Below are 23,054 nucleotides of genomic sequence, written 5' to 3' on the forward strand. Positions count from 1 at the left end.
ACCCCGTTGCCCTACCACTGCCAGGCTAAAGCCCAGTCTTCCCGAACTGGGCTACCCTTGTTCACAGGCCAAATTGCCCCAGCCCTTGTGCCCCAACCACTCTCTGGAGCCAAAACTCTTTCCCCCAAGCCCTGCAGTGTCCGTGTGTCCGTCCTCCATGCCCCTCTGTGCAGTGACAGCCCCGGAAGACCCGCCTCTAATCCTCTGTAGCAGTATGGTGTGCCTCCCACCCCCAACTATTTGCATACCACTAGGATATTAAAAGTCCATAGATTTTAATGAAATTTGTATTCCTGTTTCTGAGCTGCTGCTGTGCTTTGTCTGGGTCCTCCAAGGGGACATGAATCAGGGCTGGGACAAGACCTCCTCTTGCCAGACCTTTGGGGGGATGCCTGGGAGGAGAAAGGCCAGAGGCTGTGACAGTCAGGACTGGACACTGAGGACCTGGTGAGAAGGTAGGGTGGGGGCCAGACAGACAGCAGGGGAATCCTGGGGAGGGCTCATCCTAGACTAGATCTGAAGTGGGCTGGACCTTGGCAGCTGAAAGAGAGCAGTAGCAGACAGGACGAGTTCCAACCAAAGCTGAAGCCTCCTTCCTGAGCAGCCCTTCAGGTTGGAGGCTGGGGTGCTGCACTGGACATCAGAGTAGAAGCTGGCCTTTTCCCGGGGAGGCACTGAATCTTCCGTCTCCAGCTGCACGTGGCGGCCAGGCCGTGAGGTTTGGGGTAGCGCTCCAGAGGGGGAGCGGGCAGGCAGCACTGGAGAAGCCTGGCCCAAACTCCAGCAGCCCCGTGGAGGCAAGGCAGGAGTCCGGTGCCCTGGCTGGAGGACTCCAAGGGCTGTGACCTGAATGGGAGGGAGTAGCTGTAAGGGGGCTGTGGCCTGCCCCTCAGCCTGCCCCATCCAGCTGTCTTGTCTGCTCTGGGTTACCTGTGGATGGGGGAGACATAGGAAGGCCTCAGGGGTGCCTGCAGCTCCTGTTGCATGGATGCCTTCTGTTCCTTCAGCTCTGGAGGAGAGGTTCTGCCTGAGACACAGCATCCAGTCTTCCAGGCTGTGTTACAAGAGCAAGGTGGGACAGGGTGGGTGGAATTTGGGGGAGCGGAGCGCTGGGTTCTCTGGGGCCTGCTACGGTCCTCACCTGCCAGGGTGGGCTCTAGGCTTGCCTCAGAGGGCCAAGGGGCCCCTGAATACTCGTCTTCCAGGCAGCACTTCAAGGAGAGCTGGCTCCGTGCCTGGCTTTATGGCAGGGGCGGGGTAGGACTGGGCAGGGTGCCCAGGACAGGATCCCCACGGTGGGGTGCAGTCTCTTCCTCCCAACCACCTGGGGGCACTCCTGAGAGGAACACCAGCCTCTCCCTGAAAAGCTGAGCTTGGCAAGGGAGTGGCAGGCCTGAACCCAGACTTGGGGGAAGAGAAGGAGGCAAAAGACCTAGGCAGACCTAGCAGTTGATCTAAAAGTGCTGACCTCAGACTTAGGGATTCAACTGGGATAAGGGTTCACGTACTTTTAAGGATCACACACATAAGTGTGCACACAGGAAAAACAGACCCAGGGTTCACACAGCCTCTGCAGGCACAGACACACACAGACACGTGTGTGAATCTCACGCCCTAGGTGAGACACAGGGGTGTCTACACTCAGCAGAAGGGCTGGGGGCGGGGCGGCCCAGCACTGCAGTTCACCTGCAGGATGGGAATCTCCCTCTCTAGCGCACGGCACTCTTCCTCAAGGAGGGCCCTGGGACATGGACAGTGCAGCACCGAAAGCAGTGCTGCAGGCCCGGGTCTTGGCAGAGCCCTCCATAGGGTCCCCACCTCCGGCCTCCCCAGGAGCCTCCTCTAGGCCCTCCAATCTCAGTCCACCTCTCCCTCTGCTGCCCTCATGCTGTTCCAGCACAGCCTTGCAGCCCTGCCCGCCTCTTCCTGGGCAGGGTGTGTCCTCTCTCCTTGCTCACCTCCCAGTACCCACCCTGAGGAGCAGCATTCTCTCTTCTACACGAAAGGACTAGACTTGCGGGTCCTCTTGCCTCCATTCTCTCCCGCATCACAGCCCTGCTCCTGCTTTTAAAACTCCTGTGTGTCATCTCTTCCCCACCTCCCAGGATAAAAGTCCTCAGGCCAAGGCCCGTGTAGGTATCTATACTTGACTGATTCCTGGCAGCAACCTCATCAGCATCCTGCCCTTTCCACCTCTCAGCCCCACTCTCCTGGGTCTCCCCGCCAGATGTGTTCCCTTCCTTCTCCTCCCAGTAGTCCCAGTACACCAGGGTCCATCCACAGCCCCACCCTCCTTGTCTCCACCCTCATTGCACACACTTGGGGGCCTAACCGCAGGTGTTCAGCAGCCTGGTCAACGTGGGACACGTTCAGCTGGTCCTTGACGCTGAGATCTCCGATGGAGACCTTGGAGCAGCTGCCGCAGTTCCTGGCGCACAGGATATCAGGAGGGGCGGTGGTGCCAGAAGGGAGGAGAGGTCAGAGGTGGGGCGCGATCCAGAGGCTTGGATAGATCCAGCCTCTTGGAGCAATGATCATAACATCACTACCTGCAAGGAGAGCCGGGGCACCTCTGCGACTGCGGAGGGAAGTGAAGGGGGTCAGGGAAGCTGGGAGAATGAAGTTCAGGGCAGTTAAATTGGAGAGGGTTGGGCGGACAGTGAGATCCGACAAGAGATCCAGAGTTACTAGGGAGTAGGGCTAGGGACCCGTAGAAGGTGAGAAAATCATCCTAGTCGTGGGACATGTCTGCCGTGGGCCCACCTTCCTACGCCCCACATCTGCCCGTAGCTCCAGGCTCAGATCCACTGTCGTCTCCCCTAGGATCCTCTTCACTTCGGGCCGCTCCGGGAGCGGAACGTGCTCTTCCACCAGTTCTCACAGCGACTGGGAGTCCTCAGGCATGGCCCGCCCGCGCCGGTGCCCCCCAGACGCGCGGTCGCACACTCGGACCTGCGGGATCACAGCTCTGAGCGCTGGGTTACCGGTATACTGCTAGTACTCTTGCCTAGAAAATCCCAGGGATAGAGGAGCCTGGTGGGCTGCAGTCCGTGGGGTCGCTAAGGGTCGGACACGGCTGAGCGACTTCACTTTCACTTTTCACTTTCACACATTGGAGAATGAAATGGCAACCCACTCCAGTGTTCTTGCCTGGAGAATCCCAGGGAAGGGGGAGCCTGGTGGGCTTCTGTCTATGGGGTCTCACAGAGCCGCACACGACTGAAGTGACTTAGCAGCAGCAGCTAGTCGCCCAGGGCCGGGCACACCCACTCACGCCTCGCCCGCTTCCGGGTCTCACAGGCCACGCCCCCAGCCTGTCACTCGGACCGGCCTCTCCCAAGCCTCATTCAGTTCTGCCTCCCGTCCCCATGACTAGAGTTGCTTGGTCCAGAGCCGCTGGCCTCTGGCGCTCTCTTCTGCTCTGCTACTGATCGACTCTCGGAGGCCACGGTTTCAGGTCGCGGCCCCAGGAGCCAGGAGGCCCTAGCCCCGCCTCTTCCGCGCGGCCGTCACCCGGGAAACGGGGCCCGCTCCCCAAAGCCCCGCCCCCAGAGGGTCACAGCCCGGGCCATTCCAGGGCGGTCCCGGGTAGCAAAGCCCAACGCACAGCCGTGGTAGGTGGTTTCGCAGTCTCAACCGTGCACATCACCCTGACTCCAAGCACCTTTCATCCCTGGGCACCTTTAGACTCCAGGGCAGGTGAAAGAACCGAGAAGTATGAGCCCGGTAGGTTTATTACTTCCGTGCCTTTTCTGGGGCAGGAACGGGACTAGGCTGTTCAAGGAAGACAAGTAAAGCGGGGAGTGTGGGAGAAACAGGAGGAAGGGAGGAAGGCGGTAGGTCGAGGGGGACCAAGGGGCCAGATGAGCAGCGTCTCACGGAGCCCCCCTTGCTTGAAGCCAGTCTTCAGTGTGAAGTGCAGGGAAGCCTGCGGTTAGCGCCTTGGGGTCTGGGTGGGCTCTCTGACCCTCGACCCCCCGCCCCCTCTCCCCGTGTCCCTTTCCGCTCCCCCTGCTCCAGCGCCCCACTCACTCATTTTCCTGGCTGCTCCTCTGCACCTTTCCTACCTGGTTCTGTTTTCTCCAGGAGAGCTGCAGAATGGGTTCATTTCCTGGGTTTTCCTCTCCTGAGAAGCCACTTAGAAACCTGCCCCTCTGGTCCCACTGGAGCTGCTCAGTCAGAAGCTGAGCAAAACTGTATCCTCAGGTGGTTCATATGCGTGTGGAAGTTTGACAAGCGCTCTTCCAGATGAAGTGGGTTTCAGTCTACACATTTTATTTTGCTTTTGAGGACTGGCCACGCCTGTTAGGTCATTTCTCCGTGGGAAAGCGAGCTTGTACTGAGCTTGTAAATAAGTTTGCTTGTAAATAAGTAAGCAGCTTGTGGCTGCTTGTGGGTTATCACAGCTCTGAAAGTGAAGATGAGGAATCTTTGTTCATTTTCCTACCTTAATTTTGACTTGTCCTGCTTTAATATATAAATAGCGTTTCTCTGAAGTTATTTTATAAAAGTGCCAGCACACACAAACACACACATTTTAGCTATCAAAACATATATGTAACTCTACTGGTCACAAGTCAGGAGAAAATTAAGGTGCCATAGTGATTGAGTAAGATGAAGGAAATTTCCTTCCCACCCCCTCCCTTTAATTATTATAGCATCTTATCTATTTAGTCCATGTTCTTCTTTTTACTACTTTTTCATGTTAACTCAGTGAAGTATGAAGAATGTACTCTGAGTTGTACATGTTAGTCCAGGGACGGCAGTTTTTATTTTCTGAGTTTTTCATCATCCTACTGCCTTGGGTCAGGGGCTCTGCTAAAGGCTGATTTCCGGGGGTGCTGATACAAGCATCGGGGAAGGGGTTCAGTTGTCACATCCTTCTGTGGCTTAGAGATTCTCTGCTGACAGAGAAACAAACCAACAAAACAAATACAACTGGGTACACCGTCTGGGTTCTCCACTGCCGCGTCTGTATCTGAAGGGAGAGGTGGCTGGGTTTCCTCGTGACCATGTCTCTGCCGCAGACCGCGGCCCTGGAACAAGCCATCAGAGACATCCACAAGTGTGATGATGATGAGATTCAGCTCTACAACGAGCAGATCGACACCCTGAGGAAGGAGATTGAAGAGGCGGAGAGGAGCCTGGAGAGGTCATCCTATGACTGCCTACTGGTGGTCACCCAGCAGACCCTGAGGAACGAGTTGGACCAGTATCATCACATCATCGAGAATGAAGGCAACTGGTGGGGTTGGGGTGGGCAGAGCCCGTGGGCACAGAACCACTTACTTGTTCCACGTTTTTCCATGTGCCAGTTCCAGGCTGTAGGGAATGTGGCAGGAAAGTGAAAGTGTTAGTTGCTTAGTCATGTCCGACTCTTTGTGACCCGCCCTGGACTGTAGCCCGCTAGCCCGCCAGGTTCCTCTGTCCGTGGGATCCTCCAGCCAAGGATACTGGAGTGGGTAGTCATTCTGCTTTCCAGGGGATCTTCCCAACCCATTGCATGCAAATTGTTTGCCGTCTGAGCCACCAGAAGGAGACCCCCAAATCCAGGACCTCACGGGGCTGGAATGCTAGTCGGGGAGGCAGAGGATGAATGGGTTTGCAACAGAGACGTGGCCTCTGGCGTGTGTGATGGTGGGGGGAGGGAGAGGTGATGAAGATGACCGTGGGAGTGTTTGGATGTCAAGGTGCCTTTCAGCTCACAGGCCTCTGGGGACAGGAACGTCTTAGCTGAAAGGATGAACAGGTGTGGTTACTGAGATGCTTCAGGTGAGATGCCTGCACAGCACCTGGAACTGGACCAGTGCTCAGAGGGGTTGATGTTATTACTGCTGCTGCCATGGTGGCTCTGAGCACCTGGCCAGTCAGTTCTGTGGCTGCCAGCAGGCTGTCTGGTCTCTGCACGATGGATCGGGACGTGAACTCTGCTGGCAAGTGTCTCTGTCTCAGCCTCATTCACATCTGCACCTGCATCAGCTACTCTGTTTCCTCCATGTTCATCTGCGTCACCGTGTCTGCGTCTGCACCTGTGTTTATGTCCACTTCTGTGTCTGCAGCGTCTGGATGTGTACATCTCCACTACACCTACATTCTCTGCACCATCTGTAGCTACACCCACATCACCTGACCTCCATCTGTATCGTCTACACCTTCGCCTGCCTCTCCCTCACCTACACCTACATCATCTGTATCGACACCTGAGACCGACTCTGCCATCTACGGCTGTCTGGATCATCTACATGTACGTCTACCCCACAGCTGCATTTTCTGCACCTGCATCGTCTTCACCGCCTCTGTTATTTACGCTGACGCCTGCGTCACCTGCATTTACACCTGCACTTGCCTCGACGTCATCTACATCTGCATCGCTACCTCCACCCACATCTACACCATCTGTGTCCACGTCGCTATCACTTACACCTGTATCTACATTATCTATGGTTGTCGTTACATCTTTATCACCTAAGCCTGCACCTCATCTCCACACAGAGCATCTAAATCTTCATTGTCTTTGTGTACACATGTAAGCTGTCTACATTTCCATCATCTTTAGGTACATGCATAAACTGTCTATACCTCCATGGTTTTCATGTACATGTATAAGCTGTCTACATCTCCATTGTTTTTATGTACAAGTATAAAGAAAGCTGAGTGCCGGAGAATTGATGCTTTTGAACTGTGGTGCTGGAGAAGACTCTTGAGAGTCCCTTGGACTGCAAGGAGATCCAACCAGTCCATCCTAAAGGAGATCAGTCCTGGGTGTTCATTGGAAGGACTGATGCTAAAGCTGAAACTCCAATATTTTGGCCACCTGCTGCAAAGAGGTAACTCATTTGAAAAGACCCTGATGCTGGGAAGGATTGAGGGCAGGAGGAGATGGGGACGACAGAGGATGAGATGGTTGGATGAGATCACTGACTCAATGGACATGGGTTTGGGTAGACTCTGTGAGTTGGTGATGGACAGGGAGGCCTGGAGTGCTGCGGTTCATGGGGTCACAAAGAGTTGGAGACAACTGAGCAACTGAACTGACCTGATAATCTGTCTACATCTCCATTGTTTTTGTGTGCATGCATAAACTGTCTACACCTCCGTCGTCTTTATGTGCATGTATAAACCATCGGCACCTGCATCGTCTTTATGTACACACACGTCTACAGTGGTGTCTCCATTATTCCCATCCATGCCCATATGCCTACATATGTGGCTGTATCCACCTGTGTCGGAGAAGGCTATGGCAACCCACTCCATATTCTTGCCTGGAAAATCCCATGGATGGAGGAGCCTGGTAGGCTGCAGTCCATGGGGTCGCTAAAGTTGGTCATGACTGAGCGACTTCACTTTCACTTTTCACGTTCATGCATTGAAGAAGGAAATGGCAACCCACTCCAGTGTTCTTGCCTGGAGAATCTCAGGGATGGGGGAGCCTTGTGGGCTGCGTCTGTGGGGTCGCACAGAGTTGGACATGATTGAAGCGACTTGGCAGCAGCAGGAGCAGCAGCCACCTAGAACTAAAAGCCTACCTTTTGGATAAGACAGGGTGAAACCTTGTGTTTTCTGAAACTTTAAGTTTCTCCTCTTGGCTGGTCTGAAGCAATGAATGTGGCCTGTGGCCCAGGGGATTCCCATTCTGGGTTTAAGGGCATCACTTCCTCTTGTTGCACAGGAGGAAGGGGATGGTAAGCAAGGAATGGTGGTGTTTATCTGGTTTGGGGTGCAGGGGGGACAAGGGTGTGCCTGGAGGCTATTCCAAACCCATCAGAGGGAGGTGGGTTGACTCTGAGTTGCTCCTTTGGGGAAGCCTGAGGTGACAGTGACTCTTTGGACTGGATTTCCTGGTCTTGTCTGGATCCAAGTGCCCCCTGTGACCTCGAGGTGGGGGTGCTGGGGTGGGGCAGAGGCCCTGCTCCCACAGAGTGTTATTGCAGGAGAAACACAGATCTCAGTAAGTTGTACCCAGTGTGAAGGGAACTGTGGGGGCCTCCCTTCCACTCTGCAAGCCCGGAGGGGCCAAGAGACTTGTCCCAAAGTCCCGCAGCGGCCAGCAGGGCTGGGTCCTCAGTGTGGGCCATGAATGCTTAGGACCCAGGGATCCTACCCTGTTGCCAACCAGCCAACCAGTAAACCCCACCCCAGTGCTAGGCTTGTATTTTTCAACAAGTACTTTTTCTTCGTCTGTCATTGGCCTTGACTCATCACACCCACCTCGTTTTTTCTTTTTTCAAAGATCTCACCAGGGCTGTGCAGGATATAACTGCAGCGAAACCAAGACTCAAAGGCCTCCCCAAGAACCTTCTGAGGGAAAAGGAGATGGTAGCAAAAGACAGAGCAGATGAAATTCCGGAAGAGACACTGCTGAGAGGTGAAGAGGACACGAAGCCGGGGCGGGTGGTGCTCACAGAAGAGGGTGAGTCTAAGCTTGAACCGGGGGATGAAGAAGCAAGTCCCCCGACCCAGGAAGGGGCTCCGGAGGATGTCCCAGATGGAGGCAAGATAAGCAAAGCCTTTGAGAAACTAGGCAAGATGATCAAGGAGAAGGTGAAAGGCCCGAAAGAACCTGAGCCCCCTGCCGACCTGTTCACCAAAGGGCGGTACGTGATGGTCTCCGGAGACGCCAGTTTCGTGGATCCTGGCTTCTGTGTCTTCTCCGTCCCAGCCAAAGGGGGCGTGGTGGTGTCTAAGGGGGACGACTCTGTGCGTCCTGACAGCAGTGTGGAACCCTCTCCCCAGCAGCCTGAGCCCCCTCTGGAGGACGGACAGGGGCCCCCCCAGGAGAAAGAAGACGGTAAGAAGGAGGAAGGGGGCCCCCCCCAGGGGAAAGAAGATGGTCTGCAGGAGGAAGGGGGGTCCCTGCAGGGGAAAGAAGATGGTGTGCAGGAGGAAGAGGGGCCTGCCCAGGGGAAAGAAGACGGGGTGAAGGAGGAAGAGGGGCCCCTGCAGGGGAAAGAAGACGGACACCCCCCCACCCCGCATCCTGCAGACAAAGGGGATGAGAAAAATGCCAAAGACCTGAAGGGCCTCCAGGGCAAACAGGATGGCCAGAGGGAGGAGGAGGGGGCCAGAGGGCCCTGTCCCACGGTGGTGCCTGGTCCAGAGGGGCCATCTACACCTCGGTCTCAAGGGCCTCAGGTCACTCTGGGTGGGTCCGAGGGGCATGGGGCTTGGAGTGGCAGCCGGCCGGCGAGAAGCCCTCCCAGGAAGCTGGCCTATGAGAAGGTGGAGGTGATGGAATCCATAGAGGTTTTCCACCGAGAGCATCCAGACGTACGAAGAGACTGCTGTCATTGTGGAGACCACGATTGAAAAGACGAAGGCAAACAAGAAGAAACTGGGAGAGAAGGGGTCCTCCAGTGCCTGAGCTAACCCGGAGGAGGTGCCTCTGGGCCCCTGTAGACACGTGCTTGGATGTTTCACAACAGAGGCTACAAGGGTGAGGATACAAAGTTCTTTGGATTAGACCATGGTTGGCCCGTCTGGCTTACCAATGAAGCCTCAATTAAAACGTTTTCTTTGCTTGCATATCCTTTGTCTGATTAACAGGGGCCTTGGTCTTGCAGGTGGGCCAGCGTCACTCAGGACAGGGGTGCCCTGCTAACAGCCACTGAGCTGAGCTCATTTAAGAAAGTAGATGAGCCCTTCATCCTGGGGCATCGCGGGGCTTATTAGAGGCTCAGAATCTGGATTTCACACCTGAAACTTGTCAGGTGATGGATCGGCTTGTTTTCACCTTGTTTCAGGCACAAGCACACGATTGTGTGAGGGGTGCTTTGTTAGGAGTCCGGTTATTAAAGGTATCTGTCTCAGTTTGGGTTCCCCAAGAAGCCAACCCTGCAGCTAGAATCTGATGTTGTTTCTGGGGATGTGGTCCCAGGAAGCGCCAGGAGGGCAGGAGACGGTGGTGGGGGCAGCAGGGCATCAGAGAGGAGAAGTGCTACCAGGTGGGTTGGCACCATGGGTGCCTGGTGCTCAGCCCTCATACCCGGGGGCTCTTGGAAATGGGATAGAACTCAGTCTTCATTTATCCTGCCTGAGGGTGCAGGGTCTGGGTGTTGACCCACCAACCCCTGTCGGCCAGAAGCTAGGGCCCAGGACAGCCCTCAACCGAGAATCCCAGGTGCAGGCAGTCGTTTGGACACCAGGCATGGAGACGCATGGAAGCAACAGGGGTCATGGGCAAGAAGCAGGGTGCCAGGGCTGCCTGCATAGCACACGTGCCTTGTGTCCTTCTGGCTGAGTCACTTAAGAGTTTCTTGCTCAGAGACTGCACTCCTGGGTTGGGCTTCAAAAGCAAAACCAAATGTCACCACGCAGTTCCTTGTTCAGCAGTTAATTAATGAACTCGCCTAACATTTACTGAGGGGCTTCCATGATGGCTCAAGCAGTAAAGAATCTGCCTGCAGTTCAGGAGACATAGGAGAGGCTGGTTCGATCCTGGGGTTGGGGAGATCACATGGAGATGAAAATGGCAACCCACTCCAGTATTCTTGCCTGGGAAGTTCCATGGACAGAGGAGCCTGGCTGGCTATGTACATGGGGCTGCAAAGAGTCAGACATGACTGAGCGACTGAGCACAGATGCACGTTTACTGAACATACTCTGTGTGCCAGGCAGAGTGCAGTGCTGATAACGGAGAGTTTACAAGTTTATTAATGATCTCAATTACCATAATATAACATCCCACAATACACATATGCATATTCTCTTGTGCATACATGTGCACTCAGGTATCTGCAGTGTCACATCCTAGGAAACAGAAATTACTTGAAACCAGAATCTTTATAAACATTTTTATGTTGCCTATAGGCATTTCTTTTTTTCTGCTAACAGTCCAAAAGTATTTTTGTTTTTTGCTTAGCCAAATATGAAATTACTCCTTCTCCATGTAGATGCTCCAAAATACATTATGGGCAGTGAATAAATGTGCTGAAATGGATTATTGCCTCTCCCTAAGCGGAATGGGGTCGCGGAGAGTCGGACATGACTGAGCGACTGAACTGAACTGAACTAAGCTGAAACTCCAATACTTTGGCCACCTCATGCGACGAGTTGACCCACTGGAAAAGACTCTGATGCTGGGAAGGATTGGGGGCAGGAGGAGAAGGGGACGACAGAGAATGAGATGGCTGGATGGCATCACTGACTCGATGGACATGAGTTTGGGTGAACTCCGGGAGTTGGTGATGGATAGGGAGGCCTGGTGTGCTGTGATTCATGGGGTCGCAAAGAGTCAGACATGACTGAGCAACTGAACTGAACTGAAACTGAACTGAAACAAAGGTATCTGACAAGACAACCACATATCATTAGAGAAGATTACTGGTGTCATAAATTACATCCTAGTATTTCTTTGGAAATACAAAGAATACTAAATGGAATCACCTTTCCTTTCTGTGTAGAGCTTTAAAAAAATCTCTCTCTGAATTAAAGTGAGGTTTGGATTTCAAGAAAGACATATGCTTTTGTTGTTCTTTCTAGAAGATGAGTGAAGGATCTGCTCCATGGCACAATTTTGAAATATGTATCATTTAAAAGCTTAAGAGAGAATAATGGAAACCTTTACCTGGAGCCCAGACTGTGCTAGGAATTTGGACCAGTGTATATATTAGATTCAACAGAACCACTCCTGCAAACCTTGTCTTTTCCCCATCAAGTCTTTTAATTTTTTGGATCATGTGTTCGGTTAGTTATTTAAAAAGGTGGGGGGTATCTTTTTGGAAAGAAATGTCATTTTTATATTTTATTCAATCAATGATCAAAAGTTGATTGAGGGCCTGTTCTGATCATTCTAGGCTTTGGCGGGGAGAGCCAGCAGGGGACACTGAATGTGTTCAGCTGTCACAGTCACGACTTTCTGAGCAAGGGAGGAATTGCACTGGCAGGAAGATAACTAAACAAGAGAAAACCGTGCAGAGACGGCACCACAGGGGCATGTGCTGGACAGAAAGGGTGTCTCTTCTGGGGTGGATGATCCAGTGAAGACCCTGTGGTTGAGGTGACGTGTGACCCGATGACAAGATAGGCTCATCATGTGCAGTTAGGAGGGAAGAGCATTGTAGGTAGCAGGAACGGCTGGTGCAAAGGTATGGACTAGGCTGTTCAAGAAAGACAAGTAAAGGGGGAGTTTGGGAGAAACAGGAGGAAGGGAGGAAGGTGGTAGGTCAAGGGGGACCAAGGGGCCAGATGAGCAGTGTCTCCCAGAGACCCCTTGCTTGAAGCCAGGCTTGCAGTGCGATGTTCAGGGCTGCCTGTGGTGAGTGCCTTGGGGTCTGGGTGGGCTCTCTGACCCTCGACCCCCCGCCCCAGCGCCCAACTCGCTCATTTTCCTGGCTGCTCCTCTGCACTTTTCCTTCCTGGTTCTGTTTTCCCCAGGAAAGCTGCAGAATGGGTTCATTTCCTGGGTTTTCCTCTCCTGAGGTCTCTGAAAACAAGCACTTAAGTTTGTATAAAAAAGATAAACACAGGGGCCCAAAGCAGGTTCCCCAACAACATGGATGACAGGAGAACGCTGGAGCTTTGCCAAACACTGAGACCCCAAAGTGCCAGTGCCCAGGATGACTGGTCCAAACTGCTGTATCGGGGAGCAGGAGGAGGCTGGTTTCCTCTTTGACTCAGCCTCAAGCCCAGGACCGAGACTGTCCAGAGCCACCTCCTCCATAATGAAACTCCCTCTCAGTTCCCAGGACCCACCATTCTCCAAGCATTTGAGTCACGGTGACCAGTAACTGCTGTTGTTTCAGCCGCAGTTAGGAGCTGGCCCCCTGGTTGGTCCTCCAGCCCTCGCTGGTCTGGTTCAGGCCCCATGTGTCTGGTTCAGGTACAAGCAGCAGAGCAGACACGTGTGATTCTGCCGGGGGTTCCTGCAGCCCCAGGAGTGAGTTCGGTCCACACACTGGGCAGGCTGGCAGGACTGGGGCTCTGGGAGTGGCCCTCATCTAGAATGGAGATGCCCAGGTACATGGACACCCCAGCTCTCTTGCCCCTCCATTGGGACCACCCCAAGGCTTGTTGTACATGGTCTTCAGTGGGTGTCAGCTGCAGATGTGGGTGGAGAGACCCACTCATCCCCGTGGCCCAAATGGGACCTCTTCTCTCCTGTCCCACTGCCTGCTTTCCTACATAAAGATGCTTCCTTCCAAATAAATGACTTGACCTCAACTCCTGTGTCAGAGTCAGCTTCTGGGAGGAACAATCTGAGATGGCTTGTTGGCGTCTGCCCAGAAAACACCCCTCCCTCCCCACTGCTGGGTGGGGTCAGCCCTGATCTTGTCCTGAGGAGCTGCTCCTTCACACAAGTTACAGCCCTGATTGGACCCATGAGACACCCCACCTTCCTCTCACTGTAGGGGGTCAAGTGTCCCAAACCAGACCCACTGTTGGAATAGGAGATCCAAGTCCAGCAGAGCCAAGATGAACATGCAGGAGCTGCCCTGTGATTGGGGAGTCCTGATGTGGTCCCTATGATCCCCACTGTGCCTCCCGGTCCTGGGGCTCGCTACAGCCTCCGTCCCTTTCCAGGCTGGTTCAGGTTGGCTCTTTAGGCTTCCTTTGAGTTCTGAGTGCTTCACTGCCTGTTTTGGATATGCAGCTTCCGTGTCTTTATGAATCAGAGTTGGTTTCTGTTCTTGCAACTCCAGAGATCCCCAAGAAAACCTCCAGTGAAGGAGGCTTGGTATCAAGGTGGGGATTCATGGAGGTTTCAGTTAGGTGGGCTGACCCCAAAGCAGACCCTAAACAAGATCTCAGGTGCTGGTGGTTTGTAGAGTGGTGATCATAGGGCCTAGGCATGCCATTAGAAAGCCCAGGCTCTTAGCTCCAAGCCAGCCTGTCTACGCTCCAGTGGGTGCCAGGGCTGTGAAGCTGTGGTCTCGTCCCCGATACACCATCATCCCCCTAGTTGGGGAGAGGGAAGGCGGGAAGAGAGAGACTGTGGTCCTCGTTTGCTACTTCATCCTGGTCGTGGCACTTCCTTCCCTGAGCAACAGCTGAAGCCAGTTCCCAGTTTTTCCAACATCTGCAGAAGCGGTCTCACTACAGTCTCCTTAGAGACCTGGGTCTTCCAGGGCGTCCTGCCTGGGGTGCTCACGCTCCACCTCTGGGCGGGGGTGGTGGTGTCTGTCCCCCACATCCAGCAAACCTGCTTGATCGATGCAGGTGCTTGGTCCCTGTGGTGCATTAGTGGTCTCTTCTGCTTTTCTAATTAAGAAGATAATGCTTCTTTATGCTCTGTTTATAGTGCTTTTGGAGAAGGAAAAGGCTACCCACTCCAGTATTCTTGCCTGAGAAATCCCATGGACTGAGAAGCCTGGTGGGCTACAGTCCATGGGATCGCAGAGTCAGACATGACTCAGCAACTAAACAACAACGAATAGTGCCTTATACTCAGTTCTGTCTGTTAATATCACCAGTGGTGGTTCAGGCTGCACTGACTTCGGGCTATTGCCTTGTGCTCCACTCGCAGGGAAGAGGCCAGGTCATAATCAGTCATCCCTACAGGAGGTGAGGAAGCTGGGGTGTCTGCGGACAAGCTCCCCCTCCTTTTCTGGGTGAGCATGGCTCTGGGACACTGATTCCCTGGCTTTTCTGCCTGTTGCACATGAGGTCCTGTGCATCTCTTCGGCCAGAGGACACCCCCAACAGAGAGGGCATGCTTGGTGTGTATGGTGACCTATGGGGCTGTCCAAGGAGAGAGATACAGGGTAAAGGTTGGAAAACTTTTTTTTTCTGCCAGATTATAGGCTGTTCAGGCTCTTTTGTATTAATAACTACTCAACTCTGCCATGTTAGCATCAAAACAGCCACAGACAACACAAAAGCTAATAGATGTGATGGCTTCCAATAAAACTGTATTTACAAAACAAGAATATTTACATTTATATACCAGGCAGGGGGCTAGATTGGGTCCTGGGCTGTAGTTTGCTGATCCCTGCTGTACGGCACACGCACCAACAAGGTCTCATACAAAATCCAACTTGCATCAGAAGACACTTCTTACCTGGCATCGCTGCTGGTTTTTTCCTTTTCTTTTTCATGTTGGAAAATTCCATATAGGTCTCTCCTTGACTTGAAGCTTAATTATGAGAAAGAATCTCCAAGCAACCATTATGATCAAGTTTATCCTAAAGTACTATATCCTGGACTTATAGTTGGACTGTTGGTGGTGAGTGAAGTCACCTCAAAATTTGTATGGCACTTGGCACATTGATGATGAAGAGCATCATTTAAGTAACACAATTACTGCAAATGCTTGACTCTGATCCCTCGTGCTTGGATGAAAGCAAATAAATGCCACAGAGAAGCCATGCTGACCTATGTTTTACTCAGAGAAATGGGGTTTTGAGTGGAGATGTATATTCTATCAGGAGATACATCCTTAGTCAATAACTCACCTTCACCTGCACGTTAGTGTGCTTATGACAGGGAGTTACCTGGCAGCTTATCTGTCACCTGTGGCCAGTTACAGGACATAGGGTCAAAAGAGAATAAGATAAGTTGCAGTCTGTGTCTTCCATCCAGCTTGGAGTAGCCCATGGCTGTCCTCTTGGGTGAACCAGGACATCTTTCAGGGCACTAGGACAGGAGGCCGCCATGCTGGGATGGTGAAGGTGGGGTGGCCTGAAGCCATCCAGGTGGGAACTGGTGACAGTTCACTTTAGAACTAAGGAATTCCCAGCCTCATTTGGCTGTTTGGGCATCTAAAACCCTGTGTGCTGAGATTTCTAATCACCCCCATTCCCATTCCAAAGCGCCCAGGACTGAATGTTAGAGTCTTCATCTCTGGGGCTGAGCGCATTTCTCCATTATCAGTTTATTCTATCCCCAGATTGACAGTGCATGTCTTCTAAATCCTAGAAAAAAAAAATGAAGCTGGCAGGCTGGCTTGGGAAATTTGCCTCAGGTCAGATTTTGATTCCTGGTCTCTTATAAGCTCAAAACCAAATTCAACAGAGAGGTGTTTGAACCCAGGAAAAGGGCCTCTTGGCAATGAAATGCACAAGAGACTAGTGGACCAACTCAAGTAGGAGTTGATTAATTTGTAAAGCAAAGAGGGAGCCTCTTTCCTAAACATCCAGGGGCTGGTTACCCTCTCTCCCGGTGCCACTGTCCTTGGGAAGCTGAATAAGGTGTTGGGAGGCTGTGCATGGGCTTGGACCCACCATTGGCAGGTGGAGGGGTTTCCAGGAGCTCGCCTGGGGTTGGCCTCCCTGTGCCCGGTCCTCAACTGACGTCAGCTCTTCAGAGGCTAGAATGCCCCTTTGTGTGAGGCTAGAATCCGGCCTCTGTGTTCCCCGACACTGAGCACTCAGATACTGTCCCCAACTTCCATCATGACTCTGCATTTCCTAAGCTCCCACGTGCTGCATGCCTGTCCCCCTCCATCCCCCCATGCCCCGCTGCAACTCGGTCCTTCTTAGACAGAAGACCACATGGCAGCTACAATCAAATCACCTTCACTGGCCCAAGACCCATCCTGTGCTTGTGTTTACTGCAAACTCCCAGTGTTTTTCAATCCCCTTGTCCTCTCCCACAGCCAGTGTCTCTAATCTTGGCATTCTGAGTTCTAGAAATTTCTATCAAATTAGACTCTTGGCATCCAAAAAACTTTCTTTGGCTATGAGTTCACCAATCCTCCTAATGCCCTTTTCTCTCTAAATAGGAAATGCTTGGCTGTGTTTCCTAAAGGTTTTGTCATGTGTGGTTCTCAGGTGATGCCATCCCATGAAGGCATCGCTCTCATGAAAACCGCTCTTTGTAATTTATAAGTGATGGCAACAATGATACATGGTAGTGAGTTTGTAAGAATTATCAGTTTTTTAAAAAATATTTTTTGATGTGACTATTTTTATCATTTTTTAAAATTTATTTTATTTTTTTTAGTTTATTTTAATTGGAGGCTAATTACTTTACAATATTTTTAAAGTCTTTACTGAATTTGTTACAATATCACTTCTGTTATATGTTTTGGTTTTTTGGCCCTGAGTCATGTGGGGTCTCAGCTCCCCAACCAGGAGATCGAACCTTCAACCCCGGCACTGGAAGATGAAGTCTTAACCACTGAACCACCAGGGTAGTCCCAAGAATTATCAGTTTTTAAACTTTATCTTTGGGAAATCATTCTTTGGACTTAAGTGTTGAAAAGCAGCATTCAGTCTGTCACAAGATCAGATTGGATCTTATGCCTTTCAGTATGTGTTTTCAGTCACAGGCTTTTTTAAGATTTTACTAGTTGGGTTTTGTAAGTAGTAGATCACAGGACAAAACTGAAAATTGTTTTTACAACAAATATGATGAATGTAAGATATTTGTATTTTTATGAATAACTTTCCAGATTTGCTAGAATAGTGTGTGGTCACATGGGTGGAGCCAGTTGGAGACACTTTTCATGAACAGGTTGGCATGTAAATCAATATGTGAGAATATGTTTTAAGGGATTATCAAGTTTTCCCTGTGGTCGAGACCCCAGTGCTCACCGAGGATTCTACTAGTTGTCCTGTTATCTCTCAGTTGCTTCCTGTGTAGCAGTGTCATTGACCAGGACTGGCCAGTGCACAGTATGTCAAATGACTTGTGTGTCTCCCTCGTACGAAGAGGGTGTGAGTCTTCATGGGTTCTTTCTCTCACCTACTGACTGTCACAGCCTCGTGCTGTGATGACAAACCTAAGGGTGAAGGTTGGAGCAGCCTGAATCTCTGAGTCACTGAATGGCAATCTATGGTCTTGGGGAGTTACCCAGATCCTCCATGAAATTTGTGTAAATGATAAACACACCTTTGCTGTGTGAAACCTCTGAGATCTGGGGGCTGTTTTACTACAGTAGAACTGGTCTAGCTTGGTGAGTATATTCTAGAAGAGCCTTCTGAAAGATCTTTGACCATGACTCCAATAAGAAATGTATTACAAATACACTCAGACACGTACACACACACATTTCTGAAAAAAAAAAAATTCAGGAAACAATTGTTATCATTAATATGCATGATCTGTTGTTATGCTATCCTATTCTACTCCAAAATGCTGGTTTTAACTTCCTAAATTTATATGACAACTGCCAATGGGGTATAACCTGAATCTGAAAAATGCTGCTGTAGATCATAATTTGTGTATGATTTATTTGCTAATTTTAAATATTTCATGCATATTTATGAAAGCAAACTTTTTAGCTCTTTCTCTGACAACTTTTAATTTTCTCTCCCAGAATGGATGGAAGTGTTTTTATGTAATACATATCACATCCCACATAATTTCTGGAAGGTAATGTTTTATTGTTGAATCTCCTAATTTACATCATGTATTTTTAAATTTACTTATAAAATGTTGTCACAGGGAATAACAATGTTAACGTGATTATTATTTACTTATTTTCTTTTTTTAAAATAAATGACTAAAAATAACTATCTCTTGCATTAGAATCAGGATATCATAAAAGCCTCACTAGCTGAACATATTTTAGTGTTAATACTGGTGCAAAAAATGAAATAGAGACCAAATATTTTTAAATAGCACTGTATATATTTTATGTACTGTATATACTCATATCAAAACTTGCCATTTCTATTAAGAAGCTGATAAGTTACTCTCTAATTTCATAAATTAGGCCACAACTGTGAAAATATGGACAACTATTTTGTATCTGTGCTGCTATATAAGATACTTTAAGTTTATACAGAAAGGTGCAAAATTACAGAAGTGAAGTAATGGGAATTCATGAACATTTCACCTGAATTTCCACTGGCCTTTTTCTTCAGCCAGAATCATTTTGATATCCTCTGAATACGCTTTTAGAAATGAATGTGGTTATCTGTTTCTTCAGTAAATACACATACACACATTTTAGGTATATGTGTGTATATACAGTTATACAAGTGTATATAAAGATATATACACATATATACACACGTGTATTAGTCTACATATGTATATATATTTCTGTGTGCACTTAAACACACATGCACACTTAATGTCCTTTGGTTTATTTTCAGACTGTTAATGAGAAATGAAATTTTGATGACTTCCATTTATTTTTGCTTTAAGTCTAAACTGGTTTAAAAAGACCTTTGCAACATGTAATAAATTTCTTTTAAAAATCATAAATATTACATCATAAAGCATTCTATAGAGAAGATCATATGGTGTTAGAGAAGGTAGAAATCCATGCCAACATGGGAGAAAAGAGAAAGAATATGGGTTTTCCAGGCTTTTCCACCTTCAAGGAAGGGCCCTCCTGCTCTTTGTTGCCAACTTAGAGGCGAGGAACTCCAGGCTGCTCCCACAGGAAGGGAGAAATGTGGTCAGAAGGGGTGGATCAGTTCTTGGGAATCAAATCAAACCAACACTTCAGTTTTGGGGGATTGGGTGGGCACTGGTGAGCTATTCCTTGAGTAGGAGAACAAAGTGACAGCCTCTCAGAAAGCCTTTCTACTTGGTGATGAGATGCTGTCTCTGGGGGTGACCGGGGGAAGGGGGCATGTCACCTTTGGGCTGCAGGTTAAAGCCCCTCCTGGACTGCTTGGCTGCCACAACTGTAGGTGACTGTAGTGCTTTCTGTGCGAAGGGGTTCTGCCTCCTTTGGGTCTCAAGTTACTGGGAGATGAGCTGGCTTTTCCCCCTTCAGTGGGAAGGGGCTCCATACAAATGGGGGTTCCTGTGAAGTGGCTGCCCACCTCTCCAAACCTGACCCCTCGCCCTCACACACCTCTTCCAGAACAGAGGCTATTTCCCCAACTCATCAACTGCACAAGCTGTTTTCCTCCAATCGTGTATGGAAAGCTCTCGAAAATGCTCACCTTCTCTCCCCTCCATCAGATTAAGAAGCCCCAGAACAATGTTGGAAAGGAACATTTCTGTGCTAAGAACTACTAAGCTACTCTTTCCTAGATGTGTTTCCATCCTGCCTTCCTTTTTTTTTTTTTGCATAACTATGTGAGGAGCCCCAAAAAACTGGGGCTGGAGAAAGGCTAGGCACACGGAGAGTGACAGGGGCACCTCCCAGAGTTTACCCTAACCCAGAGCAGTGGCTGATGAAAAGACAGCCAGGCCACTGAGATCTTACGCCTATTATACTGGCAAGCCAGACAAGCTACAACACTGACCATGGTGGTAAGATTTCCTGCATTCATGCTTTTGGACTCTCTCCTCCCCTTCTGGTAACTAGGGGACCTTTCAATTCGCTGCTACTGCTGCTGCTAAGTCACTTCAGTTGTGTCCGACTCTGTGTGACCCCATAGATGGAAGCCCACCAGGCTCTCCTGTCCCTGGGATTCTCCAGGCAAGAACACTGGAGTGGGTTGCCGTTTCCTTCTCCAATGTGTGAAAGTGAAAAGTGAAAGTGAAGTCGCTCAGTCGTGTCCGACCCTTAGCGACCCCATGGACTGCAGCCTACCAGGCTGCTCCATCCATGGGATTTTCTAGGCAAGAGTACTGGAGTGGCTTGCCATTGCCTTCTCTTCAATTCGCACCACCTTCATTTACATCCCTGGAAAATCTTGCTGAAATCAACACATCTTTCCCCAAAGGATTTACAGCATCTGGGCTTTAAGAGACTCAGAGCTCACCTCTGTCATAAACCTGGCTCCTCCTCTTACATAACGGGTCCTCCCTCGAGATCGTGAATAAAACGTCCTTGGAGTCGCCAGGCCTGGTTTATTTAAATGCAGTCTCTTCTGTTCTATGAAAGAAATGGAGGGGGAGAGCTGTCTGGGGTTGGTTGGCACAATATCACCTATCTGAAGGACAGAAATGAAGACCTTGGAGCCACAAACAGGACAGAGGTGTGGGTGGGAGCACTGTATTTGGGGCACAGAATAGAAAAGGTTGCTTCCATGGGAATGAAAAGGATTACTGACACTGAGCGAAGCTTCAGATCTAGACGTGGGCGTCGCTGGTGTAGGGGGAGGGTCACTGCTAGGCGCCTGGAGTGGGTGGCGGGGACGGGGGAGGGGCTGGGCACTAGTCCTTGCCAAGGATGCTCTTCAGGCTTCTCTGCACGGCCTCGTCCAGCTCTTCCTCCAGCTCCTCCTTCTTGGACATGGCCAGCTTGGACTGGTAATCCCGCACCACCTGGTCAATGTAGGGGGCACTCTGCGTGCCGTGCAGCATCAGCGTCCACTCCTTCAGCACCCCCTTCTGGGGCGCGCTCCCCACGAAGCCCAGCTCCAGGGTCCAGGTGCCCCGGGCATCCTCCCCCCAAGTGTGGGTGGTCATGAAAGGCCACTTGTCGAAGCCCACCTTGGCATCGTCATCCCGGGGGCGCCGGCTCAGCAGGATGGACTTGGTGCCCATGGGGGACGTCATGTTGATGTTCAGGTCCCCTCTCCTGGTCGCGTTGACCGTGACGACTGCTTGGACATGCTCCAGGTAGCGGACAAAGTTTTCCTTCCCCTCACATGCGTCGGTCGTGAGCGTCAGCACCAGCTTGCCAGTGGTCGGAATTTTCCTGAGGGCAAAGTGTTGAGGAGACACAGTGAGGAGTGGGGACACTATCCCAGGGTTTTTGTTGTTTTAAAAAAAATTTTTGGCTGCATCCTGGGGCATGTGGGACCTTAGTTCCCCCACCAAGGATGGAACCCATGCCCCCTGCATTGGAAGTCAGAGTCTTGATCACTGGACTGCTTGGGGATTCCTAGAGGTTTTGAAGCCCGCTCTGGGGAGCAGGGAGAACAGGGACTCTGGGGTTATTATACCAGCTGTGTGACCCTGAGAAAGTCACCTGCAGTCTCTGATCTGTTTGGATGGGGGATGCAGCTGATGCAGTTGAGCCCCTTCCCACTTCTCCCAGGTCTCTGCTGGGTTCTCTTGCAGCCTAGGCCCCTGTGGACCCTGATGGCAAAATGTCAGGGATTTGATCCAGAAGGGAAAACCCTAACCAATGATTGACAGGAGGAGGTGAGTCAATACAGCCTGCATTCCTCACTGCTGGTGGGGACAACTCCATGTCCCCAGTGGGGCTGAGCCTAGTTGCCTCGGGCAGCGAGGTGCCAGTCAGCGTGTCCTCAGCGTCTTCTCTATTGGGCTGCTCTCTCTCCCTGTCCACATCCGGCATCGCCTCCTCCTCTCCTGTGTCTCCTGAGATCATCTCTCAAAGGAAAAAAAACACCTGTCAGCACCTAAGTCCCACCAGGGCAACTGAGAGTGAGACGGCAGCTCAGATGTCTTTCTTTTACAGCACTAAGTACTTTGATAAAGAGAAATTATTGCTAAAGTGATTCCTATGACTATGGTAACAATGTGACTGCAGCTCAGAAGTGACTGGTCACGGCCACACTGACCGATATGCGGTTGAGCATACCCTCCACTCTCTACTGAACTGCTTCTGCTATTCAGGTCAAGTGTTAACGTTGATTTTCAAATTCACTTAAAATCCAGAGTTTGTCATGACTTTCAGGGGCTTCCCTGGTGGCTCAGATAATAAAGAATCTGCCTGCAGTGCGGGAGACCTGGATTCAATCCTTTTCTGGGTGGGAAAGATCCTTTGGAGAAGGGAATGGCAACGCACTCCAGTATTCTTGTCTGGAGAATCCCCATGAAAAGAGGAACCTGGCAGGCTACAGTCCATGGGGTTGCAAAGAGTCTGACACCACTGAGCAACTAACACTTTGCTCAAGGAGCTAAGTGGGCAGGGGAGGGTGGGGGCTGAGCCGGACAGGGTGCTTTGGGAATGCGCTGGCGGCGGGGGTTGGGGGGGAGCGGGCCAGGCTGCCTCTGCTCACTGACTTGGATGGCCCAGCACAGATGCCTCACAGCCAGTTCTATTTTTCCCTTTTATTTTAGTCAAGCACCCTTCATGGATTCTCCTGATAAAGTCTCTTTAGAAAATTGCTTTTCAAGTTGACTGCTTCTCCGGGAAGATGAGCGCTGAGGAGACTCATAAACCTGACAGTCGCCACTCAGTGGCTCCCAGCCCGTTTCTGTGCAGCCCAGCGTAGACGTGGCCACTGCCAGGGAGTCATGGAGCCCTGCGGCCCGCCCCGGAGAAGCTTGGTTCCTGGCAGTAAGGGCTGCTTTTGCCAGAGGCCCAGCTGGGCTGGGCGCTGCCCTTGGAACCTCCCTGCCCAGCC

The 23,054-nt window shown here is 50.9% G+C and overlaps 2 protein-coding genes and 1 pseudogene across 3 annotated transcripts in view; 1 reads left to right on the forward strand and 2 right to left on the reverse strand.

Annotated features, from left to right (window-relative positions):
- Window positions 1-302: 302 nt before the first annotated feature.
- LOC129554675 (coiled-coil domain-containing protein 24-like) lies at window positions 303-3,572 on the reverse strand. Its single transcript, XM_088843661.1, has 5 exons — window positions 3,514-3,572; window positions 2,836-2,952; window positions 2,333-2,428; window positions 931-1,239; window positions 303-846 (listed from the first exon to the last, which is right to left on the reverse strand). The coding sequence occupies exons 1-5, from the start codon at window positions 3,570-3,572 to the stop codon at window positions 609-611; spliced, it is 819 nt and encodes a 272-aa protein (XP_088699787.1). The 3' UTR covers window positions 303-608.
- An 11-nt stretch (window positions 3,573-3,583) lies between these two features.
- Window positions 3,584-11,407, forward strand: LOC129558819 (filensin-like; annotated as a pseudogene). Its single transcript, XR_016039175.1, has 3 exons — window positions 3,584-3,726; window positions 5,028-5,238; window positions 8,231-11,407. The product of XR_016039175.1 is annotated as a filensin-like (transcript).
- Window positions 11,408-20,904: 9,497 nt separating this feature from the next.
- PCSK2 (proprotein convertase subtilisin/kexin type 2) overlaps window positions 20,905-23,054 on the reverse strand; it is a 104,795-nt gene continuing 102,645 nt past the window's right edge. Inside the window, exon 11 of the mRNA XM_088843662.1 lies at window positions 20,905-21,433. Coding sequence (XP_088699788.1) covers window positions 20,947-21,433 — 487 coding nt within the window. The 3' untranslated portion in view covers window positions 20,905-20,946. The remainder of the gene's footprint in view (window positions 21,434-23,054) is intronic.

Source organism: Moschus berezovskii, chromosome 15 (genome assembly GCF_049115385.1).
Source record: "Moschus berezovskii isolate FMDL1 chromosome 15, NW_MosBer_1.0, whole genome shotgun sequence".
NCBI lineage: Eukaryota > Metazoa > Chordata > Mammalia > Artiodactyla > Moschidae > Moschus > Moschus berezovskii.